Here is a 13,062-nt window from a genome sequence, read left to right as displayed (position 1 = left end):
AGCGCAATGTAAAGTCACCAGTCAAACCTGAACACACATCTTTGGACTGTGGGAGGTAACCAGAGCATGATGATACTATGAAAAATAACCCTATGCACTGTTCTCAGCTTAAAGTGGTATTTTGTTAGCAAATGTTCTGTGGAGCAAAGCAACGTGTGTATTTGCTGTTTGTTCCACTCTGTTTACCTGATGTCTGCAGCATAAGGTGACCATGGCAACATGGGCAGGGATGGAAGGGGGGGCAGCTTTAAAGTAATCAGTGTTCTGCACCTCATTTTACTCTCTGCCGTCACTGACAAATCAAGCAGTTTCAATAGGGCCCATGGCCCATGCATTGAGTAAGAATATCATGGTAATAAGCCCTGGTTATTATATGTGTCTGGTGGACAGATGACTGCACATCAAAGCAAACACACCTTTAATTATTGTTTATATTATTACTCTGCACATCTTAAAGCAGCACAACTGTGGGAACAATAAGTGCTGGAATAAGCATGAGATCTGTGGATTTCTGAATGATCAGATAAGTATAATATTGTTATTAATTTATCACTTTGCTGAAGCTGTTTTTTAAAGGGACGTGCAGCGTTCGACCTATTTTTACAGCATTTACAGTACTTTTCACTGTAGCAATGAAGGTGAAATATTTGCTCATGAGTGTAGTAGCCTTGAAGCTGCATCCTGACGGTCACCAGGGTCCATATCATCCCTATCAAATACTGATATTTTTTATTACTGTGCTGCGCTCTCACGCTGGTGTGTTCTTGGTTCAGTTACGGTCACGCTGCTGCTCCTTTTCTGCCTGGTTAACCCCCCCCACGTGTAACATAATTGCACGCTAATGTAAAATGACGGGGAGGCGTTAATGTGGAATTCTGCGCTTTTATCCTTGTTTTCTAATGTGCTCAAGGATCAAAGGCACTTATGCGAAGTTGCGTAAAACAGATGAATAATTTGCATACACAATACGGAGCACGTGGCCCGGTAATGGCTACAGATGGCATGCTTTTTTTTTTTTGCAGAAGTTTTTAATTCCGCTTTCTCGTTCTGTATCGTGTGGAACGTGGACATACAGCGAACATTCATTGTTTCCAGTCATTCCTCCAAAGGCATGTAAAAAGTACTGTGTTGACCAGTGCACTGGTCCGCGCCGCACGAGCCGTGGAAACACTCTGCCAGCCCACTGCCACGCGCGACAACCCCCCGTTTCCACGTCGCGACAGTTTCTCGCGCAGCCAGGAGGGGCGCGTCCACACGACCCCACTGGGCTCGGAGGGGTGCGCGCCTCCCACGGTGGGCTGACCGGCAGGAACCAGCCCGTCGCGGGTGACTCTATATCGATAAATGGAGCGCACGCTGCCGCGCGCCCCCTCCGTGTCCCGTCCGTGTATTACGGCGGTTTTACGGATAACGGTCCTTGTGCACGAGCCCTTTCATCAAAGCGGGGAATGTCGTGTGTCGTGGCGCGAAAGAGACACACTGTTTATAGCTGCGTTTCACTCTGGAGCAGCTCCCTGTGTGTGTGTGTGTGTGTGTGTAACAGAGAAAGAGCAGGCCTTTGTTTACGTGCACGAGGAGGATCTCTGGCTGCGCTGATTCCAACCAGCTGTTTCCCGCCTTCAGAGACATCCGATCAGCTGCGCGCACACACGCACGAGCATGCAGAGAGGGAGAGGGGGGCGGAAGCGCCACACACACACACACACACACACACGCACACGTTCAAACACGCAGAGGGATCCCCGTCAGCTGGAGGCACAGTGTTACTGCAGGTTCGAGCGGCGCCGCGCTGCACGTGATATGTCCGATCGGCGCGAGTAAGAGGGACAGTGCGCGCCGCGGGGGGCAACATCGACATCGGGGAGCGCGAGACGCCGCAGGCGGTAGCAGCAGCAGCAGCAGCAGGAGGAGGAGGAGGAAGTGGAGCGGGGAGGCGCGCGGCCGACGTGCGGCGGGAAGCATGGAGTACTTCGTGGTGCCCGCGCAGAAGGTGCCCTCGCTGCAGCCCTTCAGGAAGAGCGACAAGGACGTCATCGGGGGGCTCTGCAGGTCGGTACGCGCGTGCACCCCTCCCTGTGTCTGCACGCCGGCCCTGGCGTGTCCGGTGTGTGTGTACGCGCTCGTGCGCGCGCGCGCACTCGGCTGTTATTGTACCGAGCGGTGATCCCCAGAGCGCGCGGATTCCGCCACCGATTCCGACACTAGAACTCAACAGGCGCTTGGCGGGGAACTGCTGGCCGGAGCGCGCACGCCTCGCGCCCCGTCTCATTGAGAAACTAGGGGGACATTTCTCTGTGTGGAAAACACTGAGCACGTGGCTCCGTGATCGGCACGCCGCCGCGGGGCTTCTCTGCAGGACGGATACCCCCCACCCCCGTCCACGTGCTGCGGGACCGCGGGCGACTTGCATGGTGGGCTTGTGCGCGCGTTCGTGTGTGGGGAGGTCGCTCCCACTCCTCCGCGTCCACTACTACGCCAGCCGCGGGCTGCGGGAGCGCCGAGGGCGCGACGCGGCCATGCTGGTGGTGTCGCGTGCTGAAGTGCGCGGCGACATCGTCAAATCAGCGCTGATTTACTTTCCAGAGATCGGCGGCTCTGCAAGTCAAACACATTTTTGTAAGAAGGCGCGCGCACACGCATCTCTGGCAGCGGTCTCCGAGGCACGCGCACATGCCGTCCCGTGCGCCTGCTGCCATGCTGTTGTCTCGCGGGGACGGGAGGGGGGGGTGGCGGACGGAGGAAGCGCGCATTGTTCTCTGTGCGTCGAGACGCAAACGAGTCGCGGACGAGCAGTGAACGCGCACCGGGTGCGCTGGAGGCGACTGGCCGCGATCCCTAAGCCGAGCCCCCGGGGGCACGCGCCCTGAGCGGCGGGAGCCTCATTCGGTTCTTTTTCACGAAGGGGTGTGTGTGTGTGACCGTAAGCAGGGCCGTGGATGTCCGCCATTGCAGCGGGGGCGCGAGGTGCGCCATGCACTCTGGGAAATGTAGTCCCGAGTGAGCTGAGGGGGTTGGGCGCGTGCGCCTCACGGGGTGGGATAGGTTCGCACGCGCTTTGAATGATTTATTGTCTTGCAGTGAGGCGCACGTGCTCAAACATATGGTCGTTGTTCTTGAGTTTGTTCAGTACTTTTATACAACTTGTTTCTTTCTCACTGTTATCAGTGAGTGTATATTAACATAGACAGTGAAATACTGTGTCGCGCATAAACATACAAGTACTCTAGGCTAGTAGTTTGGCCGAAAAAAAGGCTAAGCAGTGCTTCTCAGGCCAATCGCGTGACAGATGGTATTTCTGTAAAATTTTAATGAAATAATTTTTCCCCCTTAATGTAGAGTTAATAGAAGTACATGCGGTTGCAGGCTGAATAGTTGTTCAGGAAAGCGTAGTGGTGTCAGTGTGGACGTGAAATGTGGTGAAGGAAAAGCTGTAAGTGGAAAGGGGCCCCGAGTCAAGTCATTGCAATGTGTGGAGTCACCGTGCGGCGTGAGTCACACTGGGGCCAGAGCACCACCGCTGTTTCCCACTCCCAAAACACCACGCTTAGGTTCCTCTAGAAGTGCCAACTGCCGTACGCTGTCGCCATGGAGACGGATTCACATGTGAATCACTGCACATGCAGCCTATTACGTGTTTTCCCCGTAATCCAGCCCTTTACCCTCAGTACTAATACCCTGTTCTACGTTACATACATGTATGGTACTTACTTAGTAGTGGTTAGAGCCCTGGCTTTGAATCACCCTTCCTGCTGTTGTACTCTTGAGAAAAGTACTTTCCCTGAATTCATAGAGTAAACATTTCCCAGCTGTACACATCAGCAAGTTATGGTAAGTAGCTTGGTGTACAAACCCTAGCAGTGTAAGTCGCTGTGCAATAAAGTGTCACATAAACGAATCAATAGTACATATTGTACGGTCTGTAGCCCTGCAGTGAAGTGGTGTCCTGTCCATGGTGAACCCTGTCTCGCAGCCTGTGTTTCCAGGATAGGGTCTGGACCACACAAGTTGTTCGATAGATGGCGAATGGCTGGCCATAAGTTCAGCTGCTAGAGAAGTGGTTAGAGCTGCTGCCTTTGGACCCTAAGGTCACAGGGTCGAATCCCACTGCTAGCCATAGTGCCCTCGGATGAGGTACTTACCCTAAATCGCTCAAGTAAAATCGCAGAGCTATATACGACTGAGTTTCTGTTCTCCCCGATGGAGGGATATTAGACCTCATGTGAGCTGAGAGGTCCACTCTTGCCAGACGTGGACTTTTTCCCCGGACATACCCGTATGGATTGAAATACGGGATATTTCTTGCGACCAGGACTCAGTGTTACCTCCAGCACATCTGAACACTTATGAAAAAGTGTGCTGCAACACGTGCACGATATGCGACGTGGAATAACCTACTGGGTGGGGTGTGGAAGTTAAGAATTTTAACTTTTTAACCAAAAGGATGGCGATTTAGGTTCTCAGACAGACCCTCCTGCTGTTAACGTTGGGAATTAAACTCAGTAAATCGCCATAAAAATGAAGATACAAATAGGAGATGTGTAAGAACTTTGGGGTTAAAGTCCCCGAAACGGCTGAATTGCGGTTCAGGTTGTGGTTAGCTGTTGAATCCCAACCATGGCCATAGTGACCATTGACTTGGGTTGTCTTTGCCTCGAACTATCAGGCAGTATAAATGACCCATGCTGGTTGCTGGTGGAGGGCCGATTGTGAATCATCTGGTGTCTCCAGGTGGCTGTGGGGGAGGGGCCAAAGTAGCACTTTCACAGAGTTACCAATCTAAACCTGCAGGTCTTAACTTGCTGTCCAAGCTCCCAGATTTTCCAGGCTAGTAGTTAGGAACAACGGGAGGTGAACGGAAACCGGCATAGCCGATAGTCCGTAAGGGCCAGAATTTCCCACCTGAGTGGCAGAGTCCTGCTTGTCTCGGGTGGGGGGTCCAAAGGATCTGTCTTTGCAGAGACTCCCAACCACCGAATCCTTGGCCGTTCCAACAGTCTGACCATTTTTTTCAGTGAAGCAGGGATGTTTCTACTGATTCTTAAGAGCTGTAGCCCCCCAGTGTCAGCTATTGCTTCCCGTGGAGCCCTGGGGCTGCACTCTGGTGGTTCTGCAACCTCACCAGTGGCCAGGAGGAAACTCCCACTTTACACTACAGTACGACGTCCAGGGGACGTTTTGTACCACGTGCACACATTCCCTGTTGTTCCATCTGCGGATATCTGGTTTTTCACGTATCCGGATCACAATTATTAATACCACTCGTTGTTAATCGGTTTACATTTCCTTTTGGCTGTAAACTATTTGAAAATTGTGCCGAGCGGCTGGGTTAGAGACTGCGAGACGCACTGCATTGTGGGAACGGTGTACCCACGCTCTCAGCTTTGTTCTGGCACTCCGCTCTCCTGCCTGTTTTGCACCGTTGTGCTTTAAGTTTCTAATGATTTAGTTAATTGAAATGTGGCCTATAGCCCTCGTGGTCCTCAAACCAGTCCACGTATACTGTCACAGTAAGTTTATGAAGTCATTCAGTTCTTAATTTCTAAAAAAGTTATGCAAAATATTATTGTCACTCTTTTAATGCGTTACACAACTTGATGGCATTAGGTTTCATTTAGGGTGATTTTGGCTTGGAACAAATTGGAATTTTTCTTTGTAGGAGGTATTGGAATAAATTTGTTATCCCGTTTTTCAGTATTCATTGTGTTTTTGGAAACGTATTAGAATTAATTAGCGGAATAAATGTGCTTCTAAACTAAATGGTCTTTTCGAAATTTGATGCAGGGTAACTTTCTTTACCTCGGTTATACCATTCCCTAGCTATGAACGAAGGAGTACTTTGGTTGTACCCATGAGCGTGTTGGTGGAGAGGGTTCGAGACCCATTAATGACGAGTGGAGTCGTCCCCCTCCTGTAGTCAGTGCTACCTGACACGACAGTGTTTCACCGAACTGGCGATTTTTAGTTTTCTTTCTTTCGTCTTGAAAAATTGTGATCGACGTTCGTAAGACTGCAGCCGTGATCGGAGCCGTGCTGGATTCCTTCATGGGCTCTTTTCCCGTCTCCAGTCAAGTTGTTCGTCCTGTGATGGAGGAAGGAGGGAAAAATTTTACTGGAAGTCGGTCTGATTCGGAAAAACAGCGCCAAGTGCAAATTGCCGGCCCGGTTCTTTCGCACTTTAGCTATGCTTTCGTTCTTCACTTGGTAACTCGGTAGGAACCATTTTCTGGGATATGTAACAGTTTCTGGCAGTTAGTAGAGTAGTGTTTGCTGTCAGTGGCACACGACAACAAGGGCCAGGTTATAAACAAAGCCCCCAAGACTGGTCGGTCCAGTTGGACACGGAGAACAGGTTCGTCCTGCTTCAGGTGATCGCTGTTGGCTCCTGCAGAGACGTCTTGTGTTCCTCTCGGTGTCTTGCATCGCTGACATGTCGTCTTGCAGTTAACGCAGCGGCACATTAGCCAAAAATGACAGCGGCTCCGTGTGACTCTTTACCTGTTTACCTGATCACCTTTCAACCGCCACGGGAATTTTCAGCTTTAACGTATGAGCTCGACAGGTGCATTTGGCTTTTACCTGTGCACCTGCGAACGGACACAGCTACGTAATCATTGGCTTGCGTTCAAGTTATGAATTCTCAAAGATAAGAGCATTTTTTTTTACTTTATTGATTTTGAACAGTTTTCTTCATCAACGTGTTTTCTGAAATTTCCGTCTGTAGCGGAGCAGAAATAACTTGTTTCTCCTCTGAGCCGATAGGTGGCAGTAAAGAGCATCAAAATGAACTAGGAATGCGGGACTGCCTTAATTGATCTCACTTCTACAGTGTTTACAGTTTGTGTCCAGTCTTCCTGAGTTCTGGTGATCAATAACAAGACGAGGGACGCAGCACATGGGGTGAACTGGTCGACAGTCAGCATTGAATAGGAGTTTGTGGAGACAGAAGCATTTATATTTTTTTCGTTTACATTACTTTCCATTTTACTGCAGCTTAGAGAACAAAATATTTAGTTTTCATGCCTAAACTTTTACAGGACATATCCAGCCAATAAATCAAGTGATCTCAGGATTATTCAGCTTTTACGGATTTGTTACTCTGTGGTAAATGTGACTTTGGAGTTACAAACAGAACGAGTTATGAACAGACTTCCTGTCACACTTGGGCTCATAAGTTGCAGAGATGGTGTAAATCCTTGCAGAAGTACCGTACGGTTTGCCACTTTGTTACTGTATATACAGTACTACCTCACGTATTCCTGTGCCCCCCTAGTTTGGCAAACATCCCACTGACCCCGGAGACGGCGCGGGACCAAGAGCGACGCATACGGCGGGAGATCGCCAACAGCAACGAGCGACGGCGCATGCAGAGCATCAACGCCGGGTTCCAGTCCTTGAAGACTCTCATTCCGCACAGCGACGGAGAGAAGCTCAGCAAGGTAAGCCGATTGCCCCCCATAGCAGGCCACCCCCACCTCTCCAATCCCAAACATCGTACCCATTTATACAGCTGGACACCAGCTTTAAGTGTTCAGTGATTGGTATAAGTAGTTTCCTTCCTGGGATATGAGCCTGCAGCCTTCTGCTGCCACTCTGTCCGTCGGGGTTGATATGTTTTTACATGGTGAGATGTTTTCTGCTCCATCTTGGCTGAGTACTTGTGTCTGTCACAGGCCGCCATCCTGCAGCAGACGGCGGAGTACATTTTCTCTCTGGAGCAGGAGAAGACGCGACTGCTGCAGCAGAACAACCAGCTCAAGCGCTTCATCCAGGTGAGACCACTGGAGTGCGTGAGACCAGCTGCGTCTCGGCTGTGTGTCGGGCGGCTTTGCCCTTTAAAAACATCTGGATTTCTAGCCCACTCGTATTACAAGGGAGCACGGTGCCAAAGGGCAGCAGGTGGTGTAGTTATTAGAGCTGTTGCCGGGCGATCAAAGGGCCTTGGGTTGGAATCCCACCTCTTTTGTTTGTGCTTTTTTGACCTGCTTTGCTGTGAACGCAGGAGTTCAGCGGCTCGTCGCCCAAACGGAGACGTGCGGAGGACAAGGACGAGGGCATCGGCTCGCCCGACATCCTGGAGGATGAGAAGGTGGAGGACCTGCGCAGGGAGATGATCGAGCTCCGCCAGCAGCTGGACAAGGAGCGCTCGGCTCGCATGATGCTGGAGGAGCAGGTGAGAGCGACCTCCTGTGGTCGGCGTGCACAATGCAGCGAGGACTTTGAGTCTCGCAGGTTGTTGGATAAATACATTTTCATGAATATATGAATATGCGTCAGTTATTAGTAACTCTTGGGTTGAGGGTGGTCCAGAGCAGTCCAGTATCCCTCCTGTGTGTGTGTGTGTGTGTGTGTGTGTGTGTGTGTGTGTCATAGTGGATGAGTGTGTATGCAACATACTACTACTACTAACGCCTTAAACCCCTCCTTGGGCATAGGCTGCCAACAAGGGCTCTCCAGGTATCTCTGTCCTGTTGTATGCAATATAATATTCTAAAATATATCTGAGTCCTAGTTTTGGTTGCTGGTACAAAAAGTATTTAAATACAAGGAAAATGATGAGGACCACGGTGTCTGACCGTCAGATCCGCTCCCTGGACGCCCACTTGTACCCCGAGAAGCTGAAGGTGATCGCCCAGCAGGTGCAGGAGCAGCACGCCCACACGCAGATGCTCCTTCGCCTGCAGCAGCAGCAGCAGCAGGAGGCGCCACGGAGCCCGCAGGTGAGCGCCGCAAACATCAGACGATCGATCCGCCAGGTGACGTTCGTCAGCATCTGGCCGCTTTCAGTTTGCATTACCGCGTCTACAGTCAGTAAGAGTGGGGTAACAGAGATGTGATACGTTGTTCTGCTCACTGCATACTACTCAACTTGGTGTTGATCAGCACCGCCAAACACCAGAGCTGTAAACACTGTGAAAGTGAGCTGAACGAAGGTGGTCCCACATTCCTGTTGTTTGAGGGCTCTTTACCGCCATCTAGAGGCAGGGGCCGGAAATGCAGGCGACTTTTTCTCTGCGACAGCTTTTTGGAAATGGACCAGTGAAGAAAATGAAAAATAAACAAAAATAACCGGAGTGTTCATAACTCAAGGACTGATACAGTGAAATTACCCAGTTGTACATCAGGGTGAATCGGCATAAGATGTTTAATGTACAAGCTTCGCACCCCAAATGACCGTGGAGAAGAGTCAGATAAAAAATAATGTTTTTAATGATTTTGTTTGTGGTGTAGCTTGTAGGCTCCTCCACCCCCCCAGCCCCCACCAGTCACCCCACAGTGATCGTACCTGCCCCCGTGTTGCCGGCACTGCCTCACCACATCACCGTGGTGACCATGAGCCCCACCTCCGTCATCAACACGGTGTCAACATCACGGCAGAACCTGGACACTATAGTGCAGGTGAGGGAGGGACTCTGGGTGGGGGGTGAGGTTGCGGGGGATCCTCCTGCTTCCTGAGTGTTCTGACCTTGCTGCCCTGCCCCCCCCTCAGGCCATCCAGCACATCGAGGGCACGCAGGAAAAGGCCAGCAGGGCCGAGGAGGAGCAGCGCGGGGCGATCATCGTCACCCCGGGCCGCAACCCTCCCGACGCGGTCGGCTCCGATACAGCTTCAGATAGCGAAGTAACCGAGGACTGCTGTCTGCCTTGAGTGTCAGGGCCCAAGACACACACACACACACACACACACGGTGACATACACTGGCTCCTCAACTCACAAACCCCTTGGGGACCATTCAGAACTCTAATTGTTCATGACTGCACAAAGTGACAGTCAGTAAAAGGTTAATAATTGCTGGTCTGGTCCTGCAAAAATCTTGGATCAAGTTGTAATGAATAGAAATATTTTTACGGTTTCACCTCATTTTCCTTTGCGTTCCTGGTATTATTCATCACCAGCACTCCTGAATGCCAGACACGAGCTGTGAACACTGTTGAATAGAGCTGATTCAGGATGGGCTCACCCTCCTGTTCTCTTTACTGCCATCTACTGGCTGGTAGTGTAAACCCAGGTTGCGTTGGCTTCTCGACAAAGTAGCGAATAAATCAGTGAAGGAATAAAGCGAGATTTTCAAAGATAAGCTTGGGAATGTAACTCAACTCTTGTGAACGTGAGGAGGCAGCGTATGTATGTACACACACTGTCACACACACACTTGAACGGACACGCACTCCAGATGTGAATCATGCCCGTTCGCACCAGCCGTGGGACACTCTGATTTACTCGGACATCCCCTGCCATGTGGATGCCCCCCATCCCTTCTGTGTGTGTGTGTGTGTGTGTGTGTGTGTGTGTGTGTGAGAACCTGCCTTGTGGCTATGTCCTATTGGGGGCAGTAGGGAGCGGGTTCTGGCTTCCAGCTCTCTGATCTATGCACCCATGGCGTCTCGAACCGCGTTTGAACCACTTCTGCTCGCCCGTTCGTGTCCCACGCATGTGCTTCTGTTGCCTTGTGTAAATGCGCTCATTTCCATTTTGCCGCTCTGTCTTTGTGGGCGTGTGTAAGAGAACATATACAGTGGGGTGACCACAGCAGTTTCCATGGTAACGATAACCATGACGATTCGGTAAAGAAACAGCACACTGTCTCCGTTGTTCTGCCCGACTCGATTGTCCTTGTTGGCTTTTCCCTTTTTCTGACGCCACACACACCGCCGTGTTATCGGCTCCAGTCCCAGCAGGTGTGGACTCTGTCCTTGAGGACCACTCATCCCTGTGCTCGGATGGGTCGCGCGCGGAACCACGCTGTCACTCACGTTGGGGTGCAGCGCCCTCTCTCTTCAGACCTGGGGCTGAAACGCACACCTGTGCAGAATGTGAAAGTGTAAAAGTGTAAATATACTGTCTGCCTAATGAATTCCAAAGGCCCCGCCTCTGGATGCCTTAACCGCCCCAGCTTTCACTTTGCCACCACTAAGTCAGTCACTGTTTTAATTCCCATTTTTTAAAGTGATCTGAGATGCTGCACCCCTCCACCCAACCCCTCCAGCTGCTGTGTTTTCAAGCTATGTTTTCAAGCACATCTGTAGCGAGCCAGGTGGCGCACAGGTGTGTGTGTGTGTGTGTGTGTGTGTGTTACTGTACATTCCATGAGCACCCCTTCATACCATTATTGGGTTTTCGGCCCAGTAACCGGTGGGTTTTGCCTCCGTCCCTCAGCTCCCGCTGTCCAGTTTGTATTTGGAGTTGTGCGCCAGGTGGTGTTTGAGTGCCGCTGCCCCAGCTGAATGCTGTGCGTCATGCTCAGCAGATGCTCAGTGGCTCTTTGCCGGGGGCCTCGAACGCAGTTTTTTTTTTTTTTTTTTTTTTTTTTTTTTTAAATGTGTAAATTAAAAAAGTCTGGCTTTGTGGTGTGACACATCTTCGAGGAGCTCTGCATCATGGGAACTCCAGGAGGTGACCAAGCCGTGTCCGTGGCAACGCCGACCGCGAGCAGGGACAGGAATGAGCGCTGCGGTCAGAGAGCGATCTTTGTGAACCACGTCGCCGACAATGAAGCACTTACTGTTGTACGTCAGTTTCCATGACAACGACGATGACGAAGCTCTTCCAAGCTGCACCGTGAAGTCACCGTGTCCCTCGGCCGTGCGGTACCAACCCTCCCCTTTTTACCCTTCGATGATCGTCTCCTCAGACCCCCCGCGCGTGTGACCCTCTTGACGGTCTCGTTTTTATGACACACTTGTTTTTCGTTTCATTTCTTGTTGTCAATCCTTGTGGTCATTAAGAAGCTATTATATTTTGTTTAAAAAAAAAAAAAAAACAGGGGTTAAAACAAGGCTTGTGCCTTTGTAAAGAAAGAATAATAAAATTTGTACTTGTTTTTTGTACATGGCCTCCTGCTGTTCTGTATTCACTGTGTGTGGCTTGTGTGCGTGTGTGCATGCGCACGAGCTCTGCTCCGTTTTATTTGAAACCAGCCACATCCACCAGGGGGCGCCACCACCAATGACACATGGCCCCTTATACTGGCTCCAGTCGTTCTTCCTTCCCTGTAAGTCGGAGTTTGAGGGAGAGGTGGATAGAGCTGCTGTTGGAAACCAGAGCGACCCACCTCATTATGTATTCATCCGTGACACTTTCCTTCAACTTGACCGCCACCGATTTATCCGTTCACACAGCAGTTCAGGGAAAGCACTTTGATGAAGGCTAATACAGTAGGAGGAGGGATTCGAACCTGAATCTTGCAAGGGTAAGCTGAGAGCTTGAACTACTGCACCACCCGGTGCGCTGCAGTTCCCCGGAAACCAGGTAAAGGAGGAGGACCACCAGGACCACCATCCGAGGGTGAAAGGTCACCAGGAGTATTACACCAAACTGCTTGGTGGGGCAGAAGGAAACCAGAGGACGCTTTGTAGTGGCACCCACTGCAGGAAGGGGTGTGGCCAACATGGAGGCGGGACTTACTGGCTTAGCATGTCTATGTACAGAAATATGTGATTTTTTTAATGTGTTCATATTTATTTTCATACGTTTGTATATATTCCTACAGGAATTTCGGAAATCTAAGCCGAGGAAGGTGTCCGGTTCCCACCCGGGGCCGAACGTGATCAAGTGGCCCTCGGTTTCCTCTTAGTCGAGAGCAATCAAAGATTTAGTAAGTGGAGAAAACTCTGAAGATGCATTTATCAAATGATTTCTAAAACTTAAAAGAGCGCATCTCTACAGTCCAGTTATGCCTTTTCTTTCACCTTGACCTTCAGACCAGGAGGGCAGCATGTCACCATACCGGCTCTCGTCCGGTACGCGGTGTGTTCTGTACCTGTAGTAGAATGATGGCACAATGGTGGTACGTTACACCAGAAATAAAAGGTCACATATTACTGGGGTACAGTTAGGCCCGGGTGTAATTTCCCTTTTGGCGTGACGATGCGCAGCGGAATCCCAGCCTGCGACCCGATTGGCTGTCAGGAGGACCCGCCCCTCGATGAGTGTCCACCAGAAGTGCCACCCTCTGCTTGTGGCACCACGCTCCGCCACCTGCTGCGTGACAGGACGGGGCAGCTGCTCCGCACGGAACGGTCGCCGTGATGACAGCTGCCGTGTCACGGTGCACATGCCGTCCT

General features: G+C 50.9%; 1 protein-coding gene across 2 annotated transcripts; it reads left to right on the top strand.

The window, feature by feature from the left end:
- The first annotated feature begins 1,721 nt into the window (after positions 1–1,721).
- On the top strand, positions 1,722–11,061 carry LOC108930225 (transcription factor AP-4). Of its 2 annotated transcripts, none has more exons than XM_029252609.1 (8): positions 1,722–2,049; positions 7,271–7,436; positions 7,671–7,769; positions 8,000–8,170; positions 8,580–8,717; positions 9,229–9,396; positions 9,488–10,293; positions 11,045–11,061. In XM_029252609.1, the coding sequence occupies exons 1-7, from the start codon at positions 1,961–1,963 to the stop codon at positions 9,644–9,646; spliced, it is 990 nt and encodes a 329-aa protein (XP_029108442.1). In that variant the 5' UTR covers positions 1,722–1,960; the 3' UTR covers positions 9,647–10,293; positions 11,045–11,061. The 2 variants fall into 2 exon arrangements, with proteins under 2 accessions (XP_029108442.1, XP_029108445.1); XM_029252612.1 differs by lacking the exon at positions 1,722–2,049 and adding an exon at positions 2,154–2,411.
- The last annotated feature ends 2,001 nt before the right edge of the window (positions 11,062–13,062 follow it).

This window comes from Scleropages formosus, chromosome 1, assembly GCF_900964775.1.
Source record: "Scleropages formosus chromosome 1, fSclFor1.1, whole genome shotgun sequence".
NCBI classification, from domain to species: Eukaryota; Metazoa; Chordata; class Actinopteri; order Osteoglossiformes; family Osteoglossidae; genus Scleropages; species Scleropages formosus.
The sequence above is the reverse complement of the archived record's forward strand: the minus strand, read 5'-3'. Positions and strand labels throughout refer to the sequence as shown.

Excerpts from the sequence above, each read along its gene's own strand:
- LOC108930225 (XM_029252609.1), top strand. The coding sequence starts at position 1,961 with ATGGAGTACTTCGTGGTGCCCGCGCAGAAGGTGCCCTCGCTGCAGCCC. Across the intron at positions 2,050-7,270 it reads GTCATCGGGGGGCTCTGCAG|TTTGGCAAACATCCCACTGA; the intron begins GTCGGTACGCGC and ends GTGCCCCCCTAG. Across the intron at positions 9,397-9,487 it reads ACCTGGACACTATAGTGCAG|GCCATCCAGCACATCGAGGG; the intron begins GTGAGGGAGGGA and ends CCCCCCCCTCAG.